General features: G+C 46.1%; 1 protein-coding gene across 1 annotated transcript in view; it reads left to right on the forward strand.

The window, feature by feature from the left end:
• The first annotated feature begins 301 nt into the window (after positions 1 to 301).
• The window catches only part of LOC147116492 (uncharacterized), a 368,216-nt gene continuing 342,676 nt past the window's right edge, over positions 302 to 25,841 (forward strand). Inside the window, exons 1-2 of the mRNA XM_085991496.1 lie at positions 302 to 472; positions 6,224 to 6,406. Of these exons, the coding sequence (XP_085847622.1) occupies positions 368 to 472; positions 6,224 to 6,406 (288 nt within the window). The 5' untranslated portion in view covers positions 302 to 367. The remainder of the gene's footprint in view (positions 473 to 6,223; positions 6,407 to 25,841) is intronic.

The following is a 25,841-nucleotide window of genomic DNA, read 5'->3' on the forward strand; positions in this document are numbered from 1 at the left end:
ATTAGCAACAGCAACCGGCTTGTATTTGACTTCAGGATGTGACTATTTAAACCATTTGGAGTACTTGAGCAGAGGGCTTAAAGAGACAGGCCTGAGTCGCCGCTAAACATCACAACAATGTTCCAGATTCAGACTACACAGGTGCAACACCACAGGAAATGAGCTAACATTATAGACAATAATGGACAGTCATGCATGGTTGAAATACAGGTTCTTTAAAAGAATGGAGTTCACCCAATTCTTTTCTTTGGAATTCAAAACTAATATCAGGAAATATAATTGTCTGACTCGTCCTTGACCATCTATCATTCTGTATTTAACTACCCTTCATTCTTTTATTATTTTAGCAGGAACGTTTGCTTAAAGGATGGACCCACCAACAGCTTGTGTGTCTTGGCATAGCCCACCTCCCATGCGTAGCCGACAAAACATGCCTAGTAGCATTGATCGGGAGCAAAATGTCGTCTACTCGGTGAGTGCAATTAGTTTTCCAGTTGTAGTCCTTGGAAGATTGACAGTGCCGCTGACAGGGTGGCTGAGTCTGTACAGATCAGTGTACAATAGCTGACAGATTTCCCAGTGAAACCTTCTCCCCACATCTCTTCGGCAGGTAAATCCCTATAATCCACTGACTGGCTGACGGCTATTTTCATGAGCTGAAGCTGGTGAAGAGTCCCATAGTAAGCAGCTATGAAATCTCATTAAGCAAGTCTTTCACACTCTGTTATCCCTGCATTACATATTATAATGAGTCATTGTGATGAAGTACAAAAATGCTTTTTAATGAACAGGATAGAGTTTATGTTACAATGGGCTTTGATTAATGAGCCAAAGTCATTGATGAAGTCATATACCATGTCTGATCTGTGACCTTTCAATATAAAACACTGTTTTGGATGAAAGCAACTATGGATCAAATAACCTTCTTCACAGAATTGTCAATGTGTAATTGAGACTTAAGATGGTATTTTAATAAGTCTGCTTATAACTGGTGAGTTGTATAGATCAGGCTCTACAGAATAATTAAAAACACAGCAAGAGTGCTATGGGTAACAGTTTGAGATGATTACTTGATTAGGGCAATGCAAAACAAACAGGCCCAAGTTATTTTGCCATCTCTACATTGTATTCTGGTCATACAAATCAGAGCAATGCCAGTTATTTTTTTTCATGTTGGGAAAGTGCCGACAGAATTATTTAGCTGATGGCCTGGGAATATTTTAAACTTCACATTGTACAAATTGAAACTATACTTCAGCCGGCAGGAAGTGGAAGTGATATGAGAATACATCTTTAAAGCTGTATCACAGTTCTTGTCGGAATGTAATCCAGCTGACACCACTCGAGTTGTACTGCACAATTAGCTTTGCTGGTTACAATATTTTTGTTGCACTGCAATTTTTAACAAAATGGATTTGATAATTTATCACATTGAGCCAGAAATTTGGGTCCCCACAGGTGAGTACGCGCTGTGTACTCACGTGTAGGGCCAATGAAAGTGCCGGTTTCATGCATGCACTGCGCATGTGCTGGAAACCAGAACTTCCGTTCCCTTGAAGGAAGGGGTTCACAGGTCAAACACATGCGCCAGAGAGGCAGCGCGTATGCCTGGAACTTCCGATTTTTTTAAAGGTTTCTCCGTGCGAGTAAGCCCCTAGCAGCTGCGCGTGAAAAAAGCAGTCGCAAGGCCTGCTTTTAACAAGGTAAGAGGTTAATTAAGTAAAATTAAAACATTTTTTCCACAGGTTTATCATTTTAAAATGCTTTAAAGAAACATAAGTTTATTTTTAGCCCCGTTAAAAACTTTAATTAATTTTTTCAAAAATTTAAATTTTTGTTTAAAATAGTTAATTTATGTAATTTATAGTTATTTTAAAAATGTGATTTAAAAAAAAATGTATTTGAAGTTTTACTTAGGTCTTGGGGCCGATCTCTATTCATAGATTTGACAGGTCTTCCTGTCAAATCTATGAATAGAGATTCCCTGCTCCAATTGGCTCCCCATGGCCCACGTGATCCCAGGGGACGCTGCGAACTAACTTCGCCGCTGGGATACGCAAGCACTGCACACCGGCAGCTGGAGGAGGCCCAGGATCGAAATCCCATGCGGCCCCACAGCACAACGGCAGGCGCTATGTAAGTGCAGGTCGGGGGCTTGCGCCCACGGGAAGCCTCCGACCCAAATTTCTGGCCCAATGCTCGAGATGAATACACTAAATATGAATGGCTGTCCAGTGATCAGTGCCATTGGGCACTAGACTTTAGTAAACTAGATTCAGGGATAGTTAAACAGTAATATCGCCCACGAATTTCACAAAGCATAGGCTGCACAAGTGTTCCCCAAAACACAAATAGAAATTCCCATTAAAGTAATAATCGAAGATGTAATCAAATTAATGCTAACATAATTTATTAATTGAAAAGTTGTTAACTGGTTACAAAAATATATAAAATAATGCTCCAGTTTTGAATTTGGGAGATGATAACATAGATTAGTCATCCTGTGAATATGAGGGCAATAGTTTACTACTATAGTCCTGAATTGCACTCAGTCCTTTTTAAAAAAAATTATTGTAATGTACCTCATTAATGGAATAAAAGAGAAACTGAGCTCTGTTATTTCCCATGTAGTTTGCTATCTTACATACATCTATAAGATTGCCTTTTAAAACTCCTCCTTTCAAGACTGACCGGTCTCTCATTATAACTCAGACCTCTAACACTATAGGGCCAGATTTTCATTGTGCCGTGAGGCAGGCAAAAATCCCGAATTCGGGGGTCCCGACACCATCCCGCCCAAAACCCGCCTCCACGTAAGTTTCAAGGGAGGCGGGTACCCGCCCCGCACTGGGATCCGCTGACCCGAGGCGGGACGGGATTAGTGCCAATTAACTGCCTGTTAACAGGTAGTTACCAGGCAGTTTTTAGCCTAATCCCTATTTTGAGGGGTGTCGTGTGGGATTCCCGATGGCTCCAAACCACGTCAGGTTAGAGCAGGTGGGCCGTCGGGTTGAAGGACTTGGAGGGGTCGCGATGTCGGTGTTCAGGTGAGTGATGGGTGCATGAGTGCAAAGGTAAGTGTGTTTGGTGTGTCTAAAGTGTGTAAAGAAGCTTTACTTACCTGTACTTACCTTAACAGCCTTTCTTCCTCTAGGCGTCGGGAGTCCATCACTCAGCCAAAACTGAAAGCAGAATGGCTGCGATCTGTCAAAAGTGACAGCCTTCAGCTTTCAGTGTCGGTGAGAGTTCTAACTGAGTCTGTGTAGAAGGACTCAGGTTAGAAGTCAGACTGTCAGTGTTTGACAGCTTCAAACAGCTGTGAAACACTGATATTTCATCTGTCAAAAACTCTTGACAGATGAAATTTCAGTCTGTGACGTCACCTGTTGCTGGGTGGCCCTTAATTGGCCTGCTGAGCCCGCTGGGCGGGCTCAACAAGGTCAATCAAGGGAAAATCGCGTCGATTGGCCGGACGTCGATGGAGGCGGGACTAAAACCAGAAAGTTGTAGTCCCGCCTCCTTCCTAACAGCTTAATGAAAATCCAGCCCATGAATCAATACTGTGGGTCTTCTCTGCACTGCCTACAGTGCTTGAATGTTTCCCTTGTGTCTTGGTGACCAGAACACGACATAGTACTCAAGATGTGATCTGACCAGAGCACTCTACAGTTTCATCATGATTTCCTCTGACTTTTATTCTCCTATTTTGGCTATATAGTTCAAAATTCTATTGGCTTTGTTGTTTGCTATTCTGCATCAGTTGGACATGTTGAGCATCGAGGCTATGAAGACACTTAGGTTTCTTTCAACTTCATCCTTAACTATTTCAAAACCATTTGTTGGATATGTGGGTTGCCCATTTTTCCTTCTGATGTGCAGTACTCCACATTTGTTGGCATTATCTTTCATCAACGATTGTTTTGCCTACTTACATATTTTGTCCAGCTTATTCTGGAATTCCTGCCTCTTCTGATTTCATTGCTCCTCCTGGTTTAGTTTCATCTGCAAATTTGACCAGTTTTCATTGGATTTCCGGTCCATGTCATTGAGGTATGTTATAAATATTAGTGGTCCCAACATCAATCCCTAGGGCACCCCACTCTGTACTTCCCCCAACCTTTCTACTTTTCAGCCTATTTGTATCCATACCCAAGATTTACCCTGAATAGCCCGTGGCTTTTGTATTTTGTATGAAACTTTGTCAAATGCTTTCTGGAAGTCGAGATACAACCTGTCATAAAACTTACCACTGTCCACTTCAAAGAAGTCAAGGAGATTGGTCATGCAGGATCCTCCTTTCTGAATTTATTTTAGCTGTTGTTTAATAAGTTATTATTGTACAGATAATCTTAAAGTTTATACTTGATAATCAAATCCATTATTTTACATGGAATTGATGTTAAGGCAGGTGGGTCTATTGTTGCCAGTTTCTGATGGTTGCCCTTTTTGAATATGGGCCTGTTTCCAATCTATGGGTAACTACCCCATGACCAATGATCCCCGTAATTTCTTTTTTGGTGCGCGGCCCATTAAATTTTTGCGCATGTGCGGTTATTCCAATTGAAAAGCTGGCGAGTGGCCTGCACGGGAGCTCCAAACCACTGCGCGGCCACACAGCTTAAAGGGAACATTGCCAGTGACTCCCTCATAATGACTGTCCGTGCCTCATGAATCTCCTCTCTAGTCTCATTTAACACTCTGGAATAAAAATTGTCTATCTCTGAGGATTTTTTTTAGATCTTTTGGCATGTCTAGGACTTGTGTCTAGTGGAACTCGCTGCCACATGGAGTGGTTGATGCAGATAGAAGTGATGCACTTAAGGAGAGGCTTGATGCATGCATGAGGGAGAAGTGAATAGATAGATACAGGGTCAGAGTGGGAAGAGGTAATTGGAGTGGCAGAAGGCTTGTGTGAAGTATAAACACCGGCATAGATCAGTTGGGCCGAATGGCCTGTTACTGTGCTGTCTAGTCTGTGTAATTTCATGCAAATCTAATTTATATCAGTCATTTGCCTGAGTTAGCTCTTTGTGGAGAGTATATTGCTCATGTCTTTCCTTGTGAATACTTAAAGGAAGTAGTCATTCATTCTCTGTCTCAAGCATATTTGCATTTTTATGGTTCTTGCCTCATCTCTGACTGATCTCACTGCTAAAGTACTGAAAGAACTTGTTTTTGTGTTGCAGCTGCAGTGATGCTATTTTCTAGATCCATCTTTGTCCTTCTGATCACCCTTTTAACATGTTTCTGCATGTTCTTCTGTTCATCCAAGTAAACCCCGGCAAGATCTGTAGAGGCCATTTTTTTCTCTTTCATTTTTGATTTTTTTTTGTTCATCCAATTAAATTTTAAAAAAATGAAAAGTTTGACTGCTGTTTTCTACTCCTCTGTAATACAAAAACCAGGCAATCCATTTCCACCTGAGCGCCCAACTGCTGCGTGTCTGTGCTTCAGTATAATGGAGCATTTAGCCACATTACATCAAGGAAACTCCTTTTCTGAATAAAACAACTATATTTTGTCTAAATCTTAAAAATAAATAACAAATTGAGAAAATTGGCAATGCAACAAAATACAAAATAGGATTTACAGAAAACTAACACACTCCAAGAGTTTGGCTGCTACAATTTGATCACCTCACTCAATAGTTTACTGAACCATAAACCTACATCATGCATCCCCTGTGACCCAGAAGACCAAAGTAGACTTGTATGAATCCTTTGTCCATCCCACCATCATCAGAAAAGTTCAGCAAAAAAAGGTCTGTCTCCCTGTAAATGATTTCTCTGACAATGTAATTCAGGTGACATGTTAAAATTTAGAAGATCTCAAACCCGAACCCAACCTGCCCACTTCCGGTTTTAATGGCAGGCGACCAACCCGCTCCCAGGAGGCGGTTTGCTCATTTAAATATTTAAATTAGGATGCAAGCCTCATATTTTATCTTTCTTCCAGCTTTAATACAGACATCTTATTGATGAATCCTTTCAGGACTCAATTGAAGAAAACATTTTGGTAACGCTGAATTCTGGCTCAATCAATATCCCTACACTAGACAAAAAAATCACTTTTAACTGACTATTAAATATAAAAACAACATGGGTATTGCTTTTTATTTCAATAAGGTCGAGTTTCTTTTTAAGAAGAGGTTTACACTCTAATTATAGAAAAATTATTATTTTTGAAGTTATTAAATTGAATGTAAATTACTCCTATTTTAAAGGACCTCTATACACTAGATGAACTTCATATCAGCAAGTCAGTGAAAGGAAATGCATTTGGGACACGCATCCAGATAAAAGAAGTGCCACTACCGCAAGTGTACCAGAAGGTGCTACACAATATTCCTGGCAGTCCAGGTGCCAAGGGAATCAGGGCTGTGGTGGTTTCCTCTGCTAGATGGGACGTGAGTACAGTAACAAACAGTCTCACTTTCTGTGTGATTTGTAATGTCTAATGATCGGTTGAAGGAACGAGGTGGGTATCTTGCAGCAAATTTGCAAAGTGTTTGCAAATCTAAAATGCAAATATGTGCTACTGCTAGAATTACTTCACAGGAATTATTTATTGAATGAGCAAGAAGTTCCGAGAGAGAGAGAGAGAGAGAGAGAGAGAGAGGAGAGAGATGTTCAGACACATGGAAGTGATAGAGACATTTAGAAACCGGGAGAGAGAAGCAAGATCAGACACAGAGAGAAAAGTTTCAGCATTCCAGGAGATAAAGAATCTCAGACACAAGGAAGGAGAAGTTTAGACACGTAGTGATGGAGAACTACAGATACACACAGGGGTAGAAAGAAGAGAACCACAGTTACACATAGATGGATATAGAAGAGAATGATCGATTCAAAAAGGAACAGAGATTTAGAGCATTTTGATCATTTAGAGCCATTGATAAACTTGTCATGACTGAATCACCCAATAAGGGTGTGCTTACAAAACATGAAAATAAACTAATTCTGTTCAAGAGCTTCAGGATTTTGATCCAACAAAATTAGATGTGGCCACCCCTTGTGGAATCTCAGTAAGATCTGATTACACAATTTCACTGTAAAAGGCTCAGCGAATACTACAGTTGAATTATGTGCTCAACACATAACTTGGGAACGTAGAGGTTCGTCACACTATCAATTGTGGTAGTTTTGATCCTTTGCACCATTTCTGCAGCAGTACAATAGGGGAGTGCTCAGTTATATTGTCCGCAAATGGTGCAGAATAGCAGAGTTCCATACATCTACACTCAAAGGCTTGAATTCTATTGGTCTCCTGTACCACCATTGCATTTTCTACCAACTGAAAAGAGCTAATAGGATTTACAGATCTTTTTAATCAGAAAAAACTTGTTGGTTTACTTATGTTTAAAAAAAATTAAGGTAAGTGAAAGATGGACATTATCCTGCCATTGTATAGCTTAGTGTCTCACCCACTGTTTGAGCCCTTCAAATACAGTTTCTGCCATACCCATAGCCCACCTTAGTCAAAGTTACCAACAACATTCTGTGTGACTCTGACCATGGCTTGCTGATCCTACTTGTACCTGTTGAGCTTTTTGTCACCTTTGGCACTGTTGGCCATTCCGTTCTCTTCCATCACTTTTTCTCGGCAGTGCATCTCTTTACTGCTGCTGTCATGGTTCCATTGCAACCACTGCATCTCCTGAAACGGTGTGTTCCATCGTGCACACAAGGTCGTCTGTGGTGTCCCCACGGCTCCATCTTTTGTCCCTTCTGATTCATCATTTACATGCTACCCCTCAATTTTAGGCTTTATCAATTCAAAACCCAAATGGTCATCACTGCCTCGTCAGAGAGTCGTGTTCTGGTAAATCTGGAACAGGGACAGGGTCCACAAAAGGCTAGATAGCCTTTAGAAAGTTTAAAATACTAACTTTCTTACGTGACACTGTGATTCAATTAAGAGACCTGAAAAACCAGCACAATATTGTACTGAAGGAAGCTAAGGATATTGAATTGTTTGTTCCAGTGATGAATAAATAATTGGGAAAGATATAGCATTGCATTGTATCTTTAGACAGAACAATTTAGCACACAATCGCAACATTGTGAACTAAATGGAGGGTTCTATAAATGTAGGTCTCATGGTAATGACAGCTCTGGAAAATATGCCTCTTGGGTCATTGCATTTGTTGGCACATCATAAACTTTTCTTCCTTATTTCACTAAAGATATACTTATGCTCACCCCTTTGTATGGTATGATATAGATGCCAGCAGCAAGCAAGGGTTGGGAATTTCCTCGGAGCTGCTGTCACTGTAATGGGATAGAAACCCCAATAATGTAGTGCGGGGGCAACTTCAAGGAAATTCTCAGCTCCAGAATATTTATGGCAATGTATATTTGCAACACCAAAGTTCTGATTGGTCCCCTTGGATGACAACCAGATTTCTGATTGGTCCCCTTGGCGGACAAGACACACCCAGCAGTTTGTTTGGAATGTGTAATTAGATCCTGCCTGCCTGAGTAATCAAGTACTTCGTAATGTGTAATTTGATCCATTCATTCTGTCTGCTGGGCTCTAGACAGAGCTCACAGTACTGCTTTCAAATAATAGGGCTCACCCTCGTGGGCTAGGACCTTTTCCTCCCCTGAACAAGTTCCTGACCTCCCCCACCCAACAAATTCCTAACTTTCTCCCCCACTCCCGTGTCCCTGTCCTTCTCTCCCCCCACCCCCCAACAAGGTCCTGACATTTTCCCTCCCCGACAAGTTCCTGACCTTCACCACTGTCCCCCCCCCCTGCCCCCGAGTTCCTGACCTCCCCAACAAACTCCTGATCTTCTCTCCCCCCCACCCCGGCAACAAGTTCCTGAATCCCAAAAAGTTCCTGACCTTTTCCGCCCTCCCGCGACCAACAAGTTCCTGACCTTCTCTGCCCCCCATAGATGGGGAATTGTGTGTGGGTCATGGATTGTTAACAGGTTTATTGGTTATGAAGTGAATAGTGATGGTGTCATGACTTCTGGATTTCACCCAGTCCAATGATGTCACTTGCCGCACACGCTTTCCGAGAAATAAACCAGGTCTAGGGGGAGGACAGGGAGAACATGGGTGGCTGTAAAGGGGGTGTGGGGTAGAGTTGGAAGAACGTGATCCACGTTTAAGAGAGGGGGGAGAACGTGATCCATCTTCCCATCTGGATCACGTTCTCGCTCTCATTCCTCCCCCTCTTAGACCTGGATAATATTCTTCCCCCATCGCTACTGTTCTCTCCATGCTCTTCCACCCACCAACACCCCCCTCCCCCGAGTTCCTGATCTCCTCTCCCCCGAGCTCCTGGCCTCCTACCCTCACTCTGAGCTCTTCTCCTCTCTCTTCCCCCCTCAGATCCGCTCTCCTCCCCCCACCCTCTTCGATCCTCTCTCCTCTCTCATCCACTCACCCCCCTTTGATCCACTCTCCTCTCTCCCCCTTCGACCCACTCTCCTCTCTCCCCCTTCGATCCACTCTCCTCTCCCCCCTTTGATCCACTCTCCTCTCTCCCTCCTTCAATCTACTCTCCCCTCCCTCCCCCTTCGACCCATTTGCCTCTCCCCTCTTTGCTCAGCTCTCCTCTCCCCCCTCAATCCCCTCTCCTCTCTCATCCACTCTCCTCACTTCTCCCCCCCCTTCAATCCTCTCTTCCCCTCCTCGATCTTCTCTGCCCCCGCCCCCTTCGATCCCCTCTCCCCCCTCCCGCTTCAGCCACCAATTGATCCCCTGACCACCTCTGCACGGAGCCAAGTGAAGCGTGGCGGTGCAGGCCACAGCCGCGGCACCGTTGGGTGAATAGTGCAACTGGATCGAGTGCAGATGCACGGTACCAAACAGACGTGCATGCGCAGAGGGAGCAAAAAATGTGGTGCAAATAATCACTCCAAATATTTATTGTCTGGGAAACACTGGAAAATTCTAAATTGATCGACTATCCAGCAAAACCAATTAATGCATGGAGAAAAAAACAGCACAAGGTTATTGAATGTGCAAAAATAAACCTTACCCAGAGCAGAAATTTCTATCTGCCTTTAGGGGGCCTACTTGAGTCAGATTTCCCTATCCCAGCCTTTGATGGACAAGGCTCACAGGATTATATAGGATTACATAGGATATACAGCACAGAAACAGGCCATCCGGCCTAACCAGTCCATGCCGGCGTTTATGCCCCACTTGAACCTCCTCCAGCCTTTCCATCTAAATCTATCAGCATAACCCTCTATTCCCTTCTCCCTCATATGCTTGTCCAGCCTCCCCTTAAATGCATCTACATCTATACTATTCACTTCAACCACTCCCTGTGGTGGCGAGCTTCACATTCTTACCACTCTTTGGGTAAAGAAGTTTCTTCTGAATTCCCTATTGAATTTCTTGGTCACTATCTTATATTGATGGCCTTTAGTTATGCTCTTCCCCACAAGTGGAAACAGTCTCTCTGTATCTACTCTACCAAAACCTTTCATAATTTTAAAGACCTCTATTAGGTCACCCCTCAGCCTTCTTTTTTCAAGAGAAAAGAGACCCAGCCTGTTCATCCTTTCCTGTTATGTATACCCTCGCATTTCTGGTATCATCCTTGTAAATCTTCTCTGCACCCTCTCCAGTGCCTCTATTTCCTTTTCATAATACAGCGACCAGAAATGTACGCAGTAATCTAAGGGGGAGAAATTCGGTTGGTAGCGCCACCGATTAATGCCTAAAGAGGCCGAGAAGTGGGGCACTAGCCAATTTCCTGGCGGGCGCAGGGTGCCTAGCGCCTCGCCCCATATTGACCATGCATTTAGCGCCGGCGCAAACTCGTAGCACCCATTCATGGGCACAGGCAGATTATGACGTCATTTCAGTGTGCAACGCCTTTTGGGCGCCCCGGACCGGAAATTCAGTGGCGCCCGCCTCCGTAGCGCCTGGCGCTATTAGTGACAGCTTACAGGGAACCTTACCCAATCGCTCTCGGCCTGGGGAGGCGTTATTTAAAGGGGACTGGTGTGGTTTAAAAACGGCAGCCATTTCTGGAGCACAACTTCCTCGAGAGCTACAAAGAGTTGCTGAGCTGCACACTGAGAGCTATTTGACCACTGAGCCAGCGCAGGCAGACAATCTTCAGCCTTCTGACCATCACCTTGCTGTTGGTGAGCCTTAACAACGGGGAACCTTCCTGTGGGCACTTATTATGGGGGCTGCATTGGAGGGGAACGTCCTGCTGCTGAATCATCTGGAAAGGGCACTGAGACACTGGGAGAGGGGGGCGGGCATGGCCAGACGGAGGATGGCCAACAGACGTCGCCACAGCAGACCTTACGCTGGCAGGGTTTTCCGACAGCAGTTTTCCTACATGAACATGTCGGAGGAGCAGTGTGTCAGAAGGCTGCGATTTAGAAAGGAGGTGGTGACTGAGCTGTGCCAGCTGCTTCAGCCAGATCTGCAGCCTCAGATAAGGTGCAGGATATCTCTGTTGGTGGCTGAGAAGATGCCTGCTGGCCTGAACTTCTACACGAGCGGCTCTTCTTAGGCTGCGCGTCAGAGGCTGATCAGAAGTAGCTTCTAGGCCCCTCTCACGGAATGCTTGCTGCCATTCCAAGAACAGGAATGGAACCGGTCTGATACCCCCAAGCCTGTGAAGGGCAAGATGCATGTAAATAGCAGGCATGGCCATTGTAAATGAAGAAAGTGTTTCATTACACAAAATGTGATTCCTTCAAACATGAGAAAGCTATGGCAACAGAAAGCAAAACTAATACACTGACACATAACTGCCTCTCACACCCAGGAGACTGTCCAAAACATAAATCACATTCCGACCATCTTCCTTGGCTTTGATTCCACTGTGCCAACCAAAGCATCCAATGCCCCATCAGTGAGGCGTTCCGCCCTCTGCCTCACCCTTTCCATGTCTTGCTAGGCTGGTGCGCCACAGGTAGGCTCCCACCGCTTTGAAGGCCTACACGGCAGTGAGTGTGTCTGGTGATGCCAATTGACATGCCCCTTTAAGAGCTGGCCGGCGCCAGTGTGTCTCAGGGAAAGTGATTATTGACAGCACCTGCGCTGCGCCCCGCCGCCGCTAAATTGGGTTGCGCCGCCAGGTTAGCGCCTTAAGAGCCTCGTACAGCGCCTGATTTAGCGCCGCAATCACCCTCAGGGGCGCAATGACCCAATATCGCGCCAGGTGGCACTAAATCGCGACTGGTGCTAGGCTTTGCGCTTCGCCAGAACTAGCACCCCAAACAAGGCGATACCCAATTTCTCCCCCTAAGTGTGGTCTAACCAAGGTTCGATACAGGTTGTGATGAAATATTCCATTCATCACTGCCTGTGACTGTGGTCGGTTTCAGTTTCATTTCCCTTCCCCCAGTTCCGTTTCCTCACCATTGTATTGTATATTGGAATGTGTTGTGTGTAGGGCTCCGCCCATACCTGGCCCCTATGTAAGCAAGCTCAGTCTGGCCTCATATCCAGTACTGCAGCCCTCTGGATGGAAGATACCTCTCTCCACTACGTGTTACCTTCTAAGTTAATAAAAGCCTTGTTTTGTTTCGCTAACATCGAGTCTCGGAATTATTGAGGCACATCAATTTTATTAACTTATTTTTCAACACAATGGATCAACCCCTGAAACCCGAACGTTTGGATTTGGATCAGCATGCTCCGGACGCATCAGCACGCTTCGGACACTGGTTTATGTGTATGGAATTCTTCCTGGACAATTCCGCAGCCGTCAAAGACGCTACGGACGCTGCGAGTATGAAACTCGGAATTCTGCGGAATTGGGTAAGCCACCGGGTTTACCCCCTCATCCAAGACGCCGACACGTACCTGGCTGCCTGCGACATCTTAAAGGCGCATTACCAGCAGCCTACGAATGAGGTGTATGCTAGGCATCTGCTCGCTACTCGCGCACAGCGACCTGGGGAATCGGTGGAGGAGTTCCTAGGCACCCTGAAAATGCTTGGCAAAGACTGCAAGTGCCGAGATGTGAAAGCCGCAGTGTACACTGACGAGCTTGTTCGCGATGCCTTTATCACAGGCCTCAGCTCCACTTACATCCGGCAAAGACTGCTGGAAAAAACGGGATTGGACCTGAAACAGGCTGCGGACACCGCGCGATCCCTGGATGTGGCCCAGAGAAACTCGGACACCTACTCTTCAGCCCGCGCCGTCCACGCGCCACGTGTGCACCAAGGGCGCCGCCATCTTGGAAGGCATCTTCCCCGCCCGGCAGCCCGACACCGTCGGGGCCCCGCTCTCTCCCCAGAAGCCCTACGACAGCCGCGACGCGTCGGGGACCCAACTGCTACTTCTGCGGGCAGCCAAAGCACACCAGAAACCTGTGCCCGGCGAAAGGCACCACCTGCTTTAAGTGCGGTAAGAAGGGGTACTTCGGGAAGGTGTGCAGAGGGAACCCCGCTGGAAAACCAACCGCCGGAAAACCCGCCACCGCCGCGTGCGCGCCGTGGGAGCGGCCATCTTGGACGCCATCTTGCCCGACCTCGTGGGGTCCGCCATCTTATGAGCAGACAGCGTGGACGCCATCTTGTCTCGATCAGGGCCCTACAGTGGCATCGGTCACAGTGGACCAGACCAGGCCGCACCCGCTATCCAAATCAATGGTGGACATCGAGGTAAACGGGTGCAGGGTTAAATGTTTAATTGACAGTGGAAGCACGGAGAGTTTTATCCACCCTGAACTGGCACAACAACTCTCCCTAAAGGTGGTCCCTACTCAGGGTACCATCTCTATGGCTGATAAAACCCAGACATCGACCATTCTGGGTTACTGCATGGTACAATTGTCCGTTAACGGAACTGTATATGATCATTTTAAAGTATTAATCATGAAGAATCTATGTGCGAGCGTGATCTTGGGCCTGGATTTCCAGTGCAACCACCAAAGCATCACGCTCAAGTACGGTGGGTCCCAGCCGCCCCTCACACTGTGCGGTCTGGCTACCCTGAAGGTAAAGCCGCCTTCGCTATTCGCGAACCTTACCCCTAACTGCCGGCCAATAGCGACCAAAAGCAGGAGGTACAGCTGGGAGGACAGGCGGTTTATCGCGACCGAGGTAGACAGGCTCCTGAAAGAGCGCATTATTGAACGCAGCAACAGCCCGTGGCGCGCCCAAGTGGTAGTGGTAAGGGGTAGCGAGAAGAAACGGATGGTGATCGACTATAGCCAAACGATCAACAGGTACACCCAACTAGACGCCTACCCGCTACCCCGCATATCAGAAATGGTGAACCAAATCGCCCAATACCGGGTGTTCTCCACCATCGACCTTAAGTCAGCGTACCACCAGCTCCCTATCAGACCAGAGGACCGCCCGTACACCGCCTTCGAGGCGAACGGACGCCTCTACCAATTCCTCAGAGTCCCCTTTGGGGTGACGAATGGGGTCTCGGTCTTCCAGAGGGAGATGGACCGCATGGTCGATGACCACCACTTGCAGGCAACCTTCCCCTACCTCGACAACGTCACCATCTGCGGTCACAACCAGCAGGATCGCGACTCGAACCTCGAGAGGTTCCTGGAAACCGCACAAAAACTCAACCTCACCTACAACGAGGACAAGTGCATTTTCAACACCACGCGCCTCTGCATACTAGGCAGCGTGGTGGAGAATGGGGAAATCGGACCAGACCCCGACCGATTGCGCCCCCTACGGGAGCTGCCCCTGCCCAACACGCCCAAAGCCCTGAAAAGGTGCCTGGGGTTATTTTCTTATTATTCCCAATGGGTCCCCAACTACTCCGACAAAGCCCGCCCCCTCTTGAAAGCATCCTCTTTTCCGCTCTCTGCTGAGGCCCACGCCGCCTTCAAAAGCATTAAGCAGGATATTGAGCGGGCCACGCTACAGGCAGTGGACGAGAACACTCCATTTCAAGTGGAAAGTGATGCGTCTGACTTCGCCTTGGCGGCCACCCTCAACCAGGCGGGGCGGCCCGTAGCTTTCTTCTCGAGGACCCTCCAAGGGCCCGAGATCAGACACTCCTCCGTGGAAAAGGAGGCCCAAGCCATCGTGGAGGCAGTGCGCCACTGGCGCCACTACCTAGCCGGCAAACGCTTCACCCTACTTACCGACCAGCGGTCGGTAGCGTTTATGTTCAATAATAAACAGAGGGGGAAGATTAAAAATGATAAGATTCTTAGGTGGCGGATCGAGCTCTCCACCTTCGAGTATGACATCATTTACCGGCCAGGGGCCCTTAACGAATCCCCTGACGCCCTCTCACGAGGGACGTGTGCCAGCGCCACCGGGGATCGGCTACAGACCCTCCACAACAACCTCTGCCACCCAGGGGTCAAATGGCTGTTCCACTTCATAAAGTCCCGTAACTTACCCTACTCGATTGAGGAAGTTCGGTCTCTGACCAGGAACTGCCGCACTTGCGCTGAGTGCAAGCCTCGGTTCTACCGTCCAGATAGAGCCCACTTAATCAAAGCTACACGGCTCTTTGAGCGGCTCAGCTTAGATTTCAAGGACCCCCTCCCGTCCGTCGGCCGCAATGTTTACTTCCTGAACATTGTGGACGAATACTCCCGGTTCCCATTCGCCTTCCCCTGCCCAGACATGACCAGCGCCACGGTCATTAAATGCCTCAACAGCCTGTTCTGCCTGTTCGGTATGCCGAGCTACATCCATACGGATAGGGGGGCATCCTTCATGAGTGAAGAGCTACGCCAGTACATGCTGTCCAGGGGGATCGCCACGAGCCGTACCACCAGCTACAACCAGGTAACGGCCAAGTGGAGCGAGAGAACGGGACAGTATGGAAAGCAGTCACCCTAGCTCTAAGGACCAAGGGCCTCCCTATCTCCTGCTGGCAGGAAGTCCTCTCGGATGTGCTCCATTCGATACGGTCGCTATTGTGTACTGCCACTAATGCCACGCCTCATGAACGAATGTTTGTCTTTCCCTGGAAATCCACCTCAGGCGTATCCATGCCGTCATGGCTTTCCACCCCAGGTCCGGTATTCGTGCGAAGCCATGTGAGGGGCCACAAGGCGGATCCTCTCGTGGAGCCAGTGTACCTACTCCATGCCAACCCCCAATACGCATATGTCCGGCACGCCGACGGAAGGGAGGACACCGTGTCCATAAAAGACGTCGCCCCAGCCGGTAACGACAACAACCACGGCGATAGCAGCGACAACGATCGCAGCAACTCTTACCCACCCACTACTCTTTCATCACCCCCGGAAGAACATCGACCAACGGCACCCCCACCAACTACCCCTTCAACAACCCTGGCGGCACCCCCGGCAGAGACCCAGGAGGCTACCGGGGACACCCAGCCGACACCCGCGGCACCGCAACAGCCACGTCGGTCGCAGAGGACTATCAAACCCCCGAACAGACTAAATCTATAGAAGGGGTGAATGTGATGAAATATTCCATTCATCACTGCCTGTGACTGTGGTCGGTTTCAGTTTCATTTCCCTTCCCCCAGTTCCGTTTCCTCACCATTGTATTGTATATTGGAATGTGTTGTGTGTAGGGCTCCGCCCATACCTGGCCCCTATGTAAGCAAGCTCAGTCTGGCCTCATATCCAGTACTGCAGCCCTCCGGATGGAAGATACCTCTCTCCACTACGTGTTACCTTCTAAGTTAATAAAAGCCTTGTTTTGTTTCGCTAACATCGAGTCTCGGAATTATTGAGGCACATCACAGGTTTAGCATAGCTTCCCTACTTTTCAATTCTATCCCTCTAGAAATAAACCCTAGTGCTTGGTTTGCTTTTTTTTATGGCCTTGTTAACCTGTGTCGCAACTTTTAGTGATTTGTGTATTTGTACTCCGAGATCCCTTTGTTCCTCTACCCCACCTAGTCTCGCACCCTCCAAGTAATAGGTGACCTCCCTATTCTTCCTACCAAAATGTAATACCACACATTTATCTGTGTTGAACTTCATTTGCCAATTATTTGCCCATTCTGCAAGTTTATCAATGTCCACCTGTAATTTATTACAGTCCTCCTCAGTACATAAGAACATAATAAATAGGAGCAGGAGTAGGCCAGTCGGCCCCTCGAGCCCGCTCCACCCCCCAACAAGATCACGGCTGACCCGATCCTAACCCCAAATCTTCTATCACTCTCCATCCCACCCGAACCCATGTGATCTCCCGGGAGAGGCGAAAAACCAGATTAAAAACCCAATGGCCAATTTGGGAGAAAAAATCTGGGAAATTCCTCTCTGACCCATCTAGGCGATCGAAACTCGTCCAGGAGATCACTCTGTCCCTATATTTTCTACAGTACTTACCTTCTGTAAAGGCGATCTCCACCCCAGCCAGGAACAGGAATAAAACCATCTCCTGAAATCTAACACAGAATTAGAACACAAGAAGTAGGAGCAGAATCAGGCTAAACGGCCCCTGGGCCTGCTCCACTACCCACAGGGCCATGACCATTCCGAACCTAGACTCGTGTCCAATTTCCTGCCCGCTCCCCGTAACCCTTAATTCCCTTTACTTCTAGGAAACTATCTATTTCTGTTTTAAATTTATTTAATGATGTAGCTTCCACAGCTTTTTGGGGCAGCAAATTTCACAAACCTACCACCCTCTGAGTGAAGAAGTTTCTCCTCATCTCAGTTTTGAAAGAGCAGCCCCTTATTCTAAGATTATGCCCCCTAGTTCTAGTTTCACCCATCATTGGGAACATCCTCACCGCATCCACCCGATCAAGCCCTTCACAATCTTATATTCACAAACTCCAATGCGTAGAGTCCCAATCTACTCAACCTCTCCTCATATGACCACCCCCTCATCCCCGGGATTAACTGAGTGAACCTTCTTTGTACTGACTCGAGAGCAAGTATGTCTTTTCTTAAGTATGGACACCAAAACAGCATGCAGTATTCCAGGTGCGGTCTCACCAATACCTTGTATAACTGCAGCAATACCTCCCTGTTTTTATATTCTATCCCCCTAGCAATAAAAGCCAACATTCCATTGGCCTTCTTGATCACTTGCTGCACCTGCATACTAACTTTTTGAGTTTCGTGCACCAGGACCCCCAGATCCCTTTGTACTACAGTACTTTCCAGTTTCTTGCCATTAAGATAATAACTTGCTCTATGATATTTCCTGCCAAAGTGCAGAACCTCACACTTTCCAGTATTGTATTCCATCTGCCAAATCTCTGCCCACTTACTTAGCCTGTCTATGTCACTTTGCAGGTTTTTTATGTCCTCCTCACTCACTACTTTCCCTCCCATCTTTGTATCATCTGCAAACTTTGATATGTTACACTCGGTCCCCTCCTCCAAATCGTTAATATAGATTGTAAAGAGTTGGGGACCCAGCACTGACCCCTGTGGAACACCACTAGTTACTGATTGCCAGTCTGAAAACGAACCATTTATCCCAACTCTCTGCTTTCTGTTAGAGAGCCAATCCTCCACCCACGCCAGAATATTACTCCCAATCCTGTGATTTTTTATCTTGAGCAATAATCTTTTGTGTGGCACCTTGTCAAATGCCTTTTGGAAGTCTAAATACACTACGTCCACTGGTTCTCCTTTATCCACCCTGTATGATACTTCCTCAAAGAACTCAAGCAAATTTGTCAAACATGACTTCCCCTTCATGAAACCATGCTGAGTTTGTCCTATTAAATTATGTTTATCCAAATGTCCCGTTACTGTCTCCTTAATAATGGACTCTAACATTTTACCAACCACAGATGTTAGGCTAACAGGTCTATAGTTTCCAGCCTTCTGCCTACTACCCTTTTTAAATAAGGGTGTTACATTAGCAGTTTTCCAATCTGCCGGGACCTTTGCTGAGTCCAGGGAGTTTTGGAAAATTATTACCAATGCATCCACAATCCCTACCGCCACTTCCCTCAAGACCCTAGGATGTAAGCCATCAGGTCCAGGGGATTTATCCGGCTTGAGTCCCATTATTTTACCAAGTACCACTTCCTTAGTGATTTTAATCGTATTTAGCTCCTCTCCCCCTGGAGCCCCCTGTTTGTCCAGTGTTGGGATATTCTTAGTGTCCTCTACCGTAAAGACTGATACAAAATATTTGTTCAGCGTTTTTGCCATCTCCATGTATCCCACCATTAATTTCCTGGTCTCATCCTCTAAGGGACCAACATTTACTTTAGCCACCCTTTTTCTTTTTATATAACTATAGAAACATTTGCTATCTGTTTTTATATTTTTTGCTAATTTACTTTCATAATCTATCTTCCCTTTCTTAATCAATCTTTTAGTTATATTTTGCTGTCTTTTAAAGACTTCCCAATCTTCTATCCTCCCACTAGATTTGGCTACCTTATATGCCCTTGTTTTTAGTTGGATACTATCCTTAATTACTTTACTTAGCCATGGATGGCTATCTTTTCTTTTACACCCTTTTTTCCTCAGTGGAATATATATTTTTTGGAAGTTGTAAAATAACTCCTTAAATGTACACCACTGATCATGTACCGTCTTACCCTTTAATCTATTTTCCCAGTCCACTCTAATCAATTCCGCTCTCATACCTTCATAGTCTCCTTTATTCAAGCTCAGCGCGCTTGTTTGAGATCCAACCTTCTCACCCTCTACTTGAATATGGAATTCAACCATGTTACGGTCACTCATTCCAAGGGGATCCTTTACTAGGACATTTTTAATTAATCCTGTCTCATTACACAGGACCAAATCTAAGGTTGCTTGCCCCCTGGTCGGTTCAGTTACATACTGCTCAAGAAACCCATCCCTAATACACTCAATGAACTCATCCTCAAGGCTGCTCTGCCCAATTTGATTTGTCCAGTTAATATGATAGTTAAAATCCCCCATAATTATAGCTGTTGCCTTATTACAAGCCTCACCTATTTCCTGATTAATACTCCGTCCAACAGCGTTGCAACTGTTCGGAGGCCTATAGACTACGCCCACGAGTGTTTTTTTCCCCTTATTATTCCTTATCTCCATCCAAACTGTTTCACTATCCTGCTCCTTTGACCCAATATCATTTCAAATCAAATCAAATCAAATCAACTTTTATTGTCATTGTTAGTGCACAAGTGCAGTACAACGAAATGTAGGCTTGCGGCTCCCGAGAGTGTACATTTGGATTAAGACATTTAAACATTCAACATACATTTGGCTTGTAGTATATTAACATAAATATGATCATAATAAAGTGCATTGGCAGATGTGCAGGCTTTAGAGTTTATTTGTGGAGTTCAGTAGGATGACAGCCCTGGGAAAGAAGCTGTTCCTAAATCTGGTCGTACGGGTGCAAATGCATCTGTAGCATCTCCCAGATGGTAGGAGGGTGAACAGACTGTGGCTGGGGTGGGTAGGGTCTTTGATGATGGACCGTGACCTCCGTAGACAGCGTTTCTGGTATATGTGCTCTATGGTCGGTAGCCGAGTGCCGGTAATGCGTTGGGCAGTTTTGACTACCTGCTGCAGGGCTTTCCGGTCATAGTAGCTACAGCTGCCATACTATACTGTGATACAGTTTGTCAGGATGCTCTCTATAGTGCAGCGGTAAAAGTTAGAGAGGATCAGGGGTGACAGATTACATCTCTTCAGCCTCCTTAAGAAATATAGGCGCTGCTGGGCCTTCTTCACCAGAGAGGAGGTGTTGAGGGACCAGGAGAGGTCTTCCGTGATGTGGACTCCGAGGAACTTAAAGCTGTCCACCCTTTCCACCACAGCCCCATTGATGTGGATGGGGGTGTGACTTCCGCCTTTGGACTTCCTGAAGTCCACAATGATTTCTTTTGTTTTCTTGGTGTTAAGGGCCAGGTTGTTATCGGCGCACCACTTCATGAGATGCTGGACCTCCTCCCTGTAGGCTGACTCATCGTTGTTGGTGATCTGGCCTACTACCGTGGTGTCATCCGCAAACTTGATGATGGTGTTGGAACCATTAACAGCCACACAGTCGTGGGTGAAGAGGGAGTAGAGGAGGGGGCTCAGCACACATCCTTGTGGGGCCCCCGTGTTCAGGGTCAGGGGGGGGCAGGTGTGGTTACCTAATTTGACAGACTGGGTCTGTTTGTTAGGAAGTCCAGGGTCCAGTTGCAGAGGGAAGTGTTCAGGCCAAGAGTTTGGAGTTTGGTGGTCAGCTTGTTGGGGACGATAGTGTTGAATGCTGAGCTGTAGTCTATAAACAGCATTCTGATGTAGGTCTCCTTACCATCTAGGTGATTCAGTGCTGAGTGTAGAGCAGTTGTGATTGCATCCTCCGTTGATCTGTTTGCACGATAGGCAAACTGGTGTTGGTCAAGGGAGGCAGGAACACTGGCATTGATGTGGGCTAAGACCAGTCTCTCGAAACACTTCATTATGATGGGTGTGAGTGCGACAGGTCGATAGTCATTCAGGCACGTCACAGCCGTTTGTTTTGGCACAGGAATAATGGTAGCGGTCTTGAAGCATGTAGGGACTACTGCCTGGGCCAATGACAGATTGAAGATGGCGGTGAAGACATCAGCCAGCTGATCAGCACATTCCTTGAGTACCCGTCCAGGGATGCTATCCGGTCCAGCAGCCTTTCGTGTGTTCACTCCGCGTAGAAGACCCCTTACGTTGGAGGTCGACAGAGTGAGCACCTGGTCTTCCGGGGGTGGCAAGGCTTTGGTAGCCGGCTCCATGTTGTCCCTGTCGAAGCGAGCGTAGAAGTTGTTAAGCTCCTCCGGAAGGGAGGCATCGCTAACCGGGGGACTGGTGTTTTTGCCCTTGTAGTCAGTGATGGACTGGATGCCTTGCCACATGCGCCGGGGGTCCGAGTTGTTGCGGAAGTGATCCTCTATCCACAGTGTCTGTTTCCTTTTGGCAGTCCTGATACCCTTTTTTAGGTTGGTCCTAGCTGCACTGTGAGCCGCCGCGTCGCCAGATTTAAATGCTGCGTCGCGTGCTTTCAACATTTCTCTGTATTATAATCATTCCTTCCTTTATTAACATAGCCACCCCACCTCCCCTCCCTTCCTGCCTGTCCTTCCTGATTGTTAAATAACCTTGTATGTTTAATTCCCAGTCATGGTCACCCTGCAGCCATGTTTCTGTAATGGCCACAAGATCATACCCATATGTAGTTATTTGTGCCGTTAACTCATTCATTTTGTTACGAATGCTACATGCATTCAGATAAAGAACTTTCAAATATGTTTTGTGACACTTAGTTCCTGTTTTTTTCACTTTTACTACTTTACTTTTTACTCCATACCTTCTGTCCCTTCCTGACACATTCTGTTTTTTAATTTCCCCACTGCTACCTAAGTCTATGACCTTCTCCATTGTCATTTCTGTTATTTGCTCTCTAGAACCCCCCCCCCCACTAATTAGTTTAAAGCCCTCTCTACAGCCCTAGTTATATGATTCGCCAGGACTCTAGTCCCAGCACTGGCCAAGTGGAGTCCGTCCCAACGGAACAGCTCCCCCCTGTCCCAGTACTGGTGCCAGTGTCCCAAGAAGCAAAACCCATTTCTCCCACACCAGTCTTTGAGCCACGCATTTAACTCTTTAATTTTATTTATCCTAGCCAAATTTGCTCGTGGCTCAGGTAATAATCCAGAGATTATTACCCTTGAGGTTCTGTTTTTTAATTTGACCCCAACTGCTCATACTCCTTTAACAGAACCTTCTTCCTTGTCCTATCTACGTTGTTTGTACCAACATGGACCACGACAACTGGATCCTCCCCCTCCCACTCCAAGTTTCTTTCCAGCCCAGAAGAGATGTCCTTAATCCTGGCACCGGACAGGCAACACAGCCTTCGGGACTCCCGCTCTTGACTGCAGAGAACCCTATCTATCCCCCTAATGATACTATCCCCTACCACTACAACATTTCTTTTTACTCCCTCCACTTGAATGGCCCCCTGTACCACGGTGCTGTGGCCAGGTTGCTCATCCTCCCTGCAGTCCCCGCTCCCACCCTCACAGGGAGTAAGAACCTCGATCCTGCTTGACAAGAGCAAGGGCTGCGGCTCCTTCAACACTACATCCTGGATCCCTGTACCTTCCTCACTCGTAGTCACACCGTCCTGTCCCTGACCACGGACTACATCTGCAGTAATTAATTTTATAGGTGTGACCACCTCCTGAAACATAGAGTCCAGGAACTTCTCCCCCTCCCTGATGTGTCGCAGCATCTGAAGCTCGGTCTCAAGCTCTTTAACATGGAGCTTGAGTTCCTCTAGCAGCAAACACTTATCGCAAATGTAATCACCGTGAGCCTCAATGGGGTCCACCAGCTCCCACATTTCGCAACAGTGACATCACCTGTTCACCCATATCTGTGTAATTAATTAAATTTCTTATTATTAGTTATGAAGACCCTCTGCCCCGATATAGATGATAATATTACACCACTATTTAATAGGACTTACCAACTTAAAGGTATAGAAGAGAAGGAAGAGGGCCTACCAACCAGCTGATCACCAACCTCCCTCGTGAATGCTGTCTGGGGGACCTGTCCGGTTGAATTGTCTCGCTGCTCCATGTCCGCAGTGTTGGATTAGCCTGAGAGAGGGAAGCAAAACAGAGCAAAAAGCACCCCCTCACCTCCCACTTGCCCGAACTCTCACACTTACCAAACTCTACTTACACTCAATGCGACCGCACCCAGCGCTACCGCACTAAGCCCACCCCTTTTTATACCCAGATTCTACTTCCGGTTTAAACTCCCCAACAGCTTAATTTACTCTAAAAAATTTAACTTACTACAAATAATTCACTTTTTTACTCACTAAAATTCAGTAAATGCACTTAAAAGACTTTTTCTGCCACTTACCAAAGTCTGCTGGCTATCCCCCTTGCACAGTGGGTGGATCCTCACCCAAGAACATGAAACTCTTTTCAGTTAGCTTAACATGTTAAATTTAGGCCACACATGCCGGTCGCATTGCCCTATTATTTACTCCCAAATCGTCCATTGTGCACCTGATTTTCTGATTCCCACCACTGCCTGTGAAGCTTTGTGCCATCTCCGGGATTCACAAGATCCAAGCTATACTGTACCAACAATGTACCAATGAAAGATTGTGCTGTAACTGAGACAAATTGCAGCATCCTAGTTCTCCTGTCTGTATTTCGCCAGTACAACTAGTTGACATGATTTTGGCATTTTAAAAAATATCAGCTTTCTTGTAATCTAATACTCTATATGTGGACCTTTTAGAACGGTATAAATTAGAAGCAACTTGAAGCGTAAATGGTACACTAAGTATTGTGGCGGTAGTAGGAACTGGGTTGAAGATGTGAGGGTGGGGACTTTTCTGGTTAGTGTTTACATGCTTGAGTATTGGACTTTAGAGTTGCTTTGAAGAGGGTTGAAGGAGGATTTGTGTTATTGGTTCTCAAGGCAGGGATAGCGTACAAAAAGCTCCTTGCACTGAAGGTGACTGCCAATGCTAACACATTCAGCTGGTCCCAGGCAAGGAAAGCAGTGTGCCAGTCAGTTAAGTGGTAGGTTTGTATATTTGCAGTCTATTATTAGTCTATTATTAGTCTATTGCAGTCTATTCACCTGTTGGGTGAATGGATGAAGAGAGGCAGAAAAAGAAAGAGGAGTTCTGGATATTTTTCATAAGTAAAAGTATTATATTGCCATGGATATTAATACTCTAGTTTGAATTTGGGGTCAGACATTGTAGAATGAATGCTAGGAAGGAGCAAATCACCGCAGTGCAGTTTTGGTTTTAATTTCACTGTTATGAGTTATCACATCACTAAGTAATGAAATGATCCCCAATGCCCACAGAATAATAATAAGACAATCAGTCAATGTTATCTCCTGTGGAGATTATTTTAATATCTCAAATAATGTGATTTTTCAGTCATATCTGAGGACAGATACTGATGTAATTTCACAGCTTCTTGAAGTGTGTGTTGTTACTGATGTGACATTCTGTCATTTACAACTAGCTGGAAGTGGCAGGTAATACGGTTGATTCCTATTAATGACCATGTTCCTTTATGAGGAATGTTATAACGGGCACTAATAAATTCCCAATGGATTTAAATCACAACCCATGGAATTTGTTTAATGTTTTCATGACTGCAGTAAAGGGAAAATTGGAACAATTACTGTTTCATTTTTGGTTCAATCTAAACATACTCTGAACTAACTGATATTCTATGGATCTGTACATTCCTCTAGTTCTACTTTATAACATTGACAGCACTTTCTTTTTGCAGAGGATATGCAACAGAAACAATGTCTGTTCGGAAAGCTGAAAAGGTCTTTGAGCTCTCAAGAGGAATTAATGAGGAAACTCAGAATCTAATTTTCACGAGCAATCTCCCAATTATCAGATTTTAACTGCTAGTGGTGGAGTTTAAACTAAAGTAGTATCAATTAATTGGTTGGAGTTAATGATTGAGAGCTTTAATATTTAATAATTATCAAAATAATTGGATCTGGCCTGTAAAGGACAAGATTGAGATGGAGAAGTGGGGGCGTTTAGGCAGAGAATTCCAGTACACGTGGTTTATGTGACTGAAGGCATGGCCACCAACGGTAGGCCACAATGAAGGGGGAAATTTACAAAAGGCCAGAGCCGGAGCAATGGAGAGTTCAGGGTAATTGTGGGGCTGGAGGAGCTTACAGTAGGAAGGGATTTAAAGACAAGGGTGAGAATTTTAAATTGGAGACATTGAGGGACCAGCATTCAATGTAAGTCAGTAAGGACGGGGGCAAAGAGTGAGTGGGACTTGGTGCGTGATAGGAATCAGGCAGCAGAGTTTTGGGTGACCTCAAGTTTCCGGAGGGTAGAGGATGGGAGGCCGGCAGGAAGTGAGGAAATGATCGGGAAGTCTCCACCTGAAATTGACAGGCGAATTTAGATGGGAATGACGTAATGCCAACCCATGTCCTTGTCCAGGGATTCTGCCGAGTGG

Source organism: Somniosus microcephalus, chromosome 6 (assembly GCF_052327205.1).
Source record: "Somniosus microcephalus isolate GS21.2 chromosome 6, FLI_Smic_1.0, whole genome shotgun sequence".
NCBI classification, from domain to species: Eukaryota; Metazoa; Chordata; class Chondrichthyes; order Squaliformes; family Somniosidae; genus Somniosus; species Somniosus microcephalus.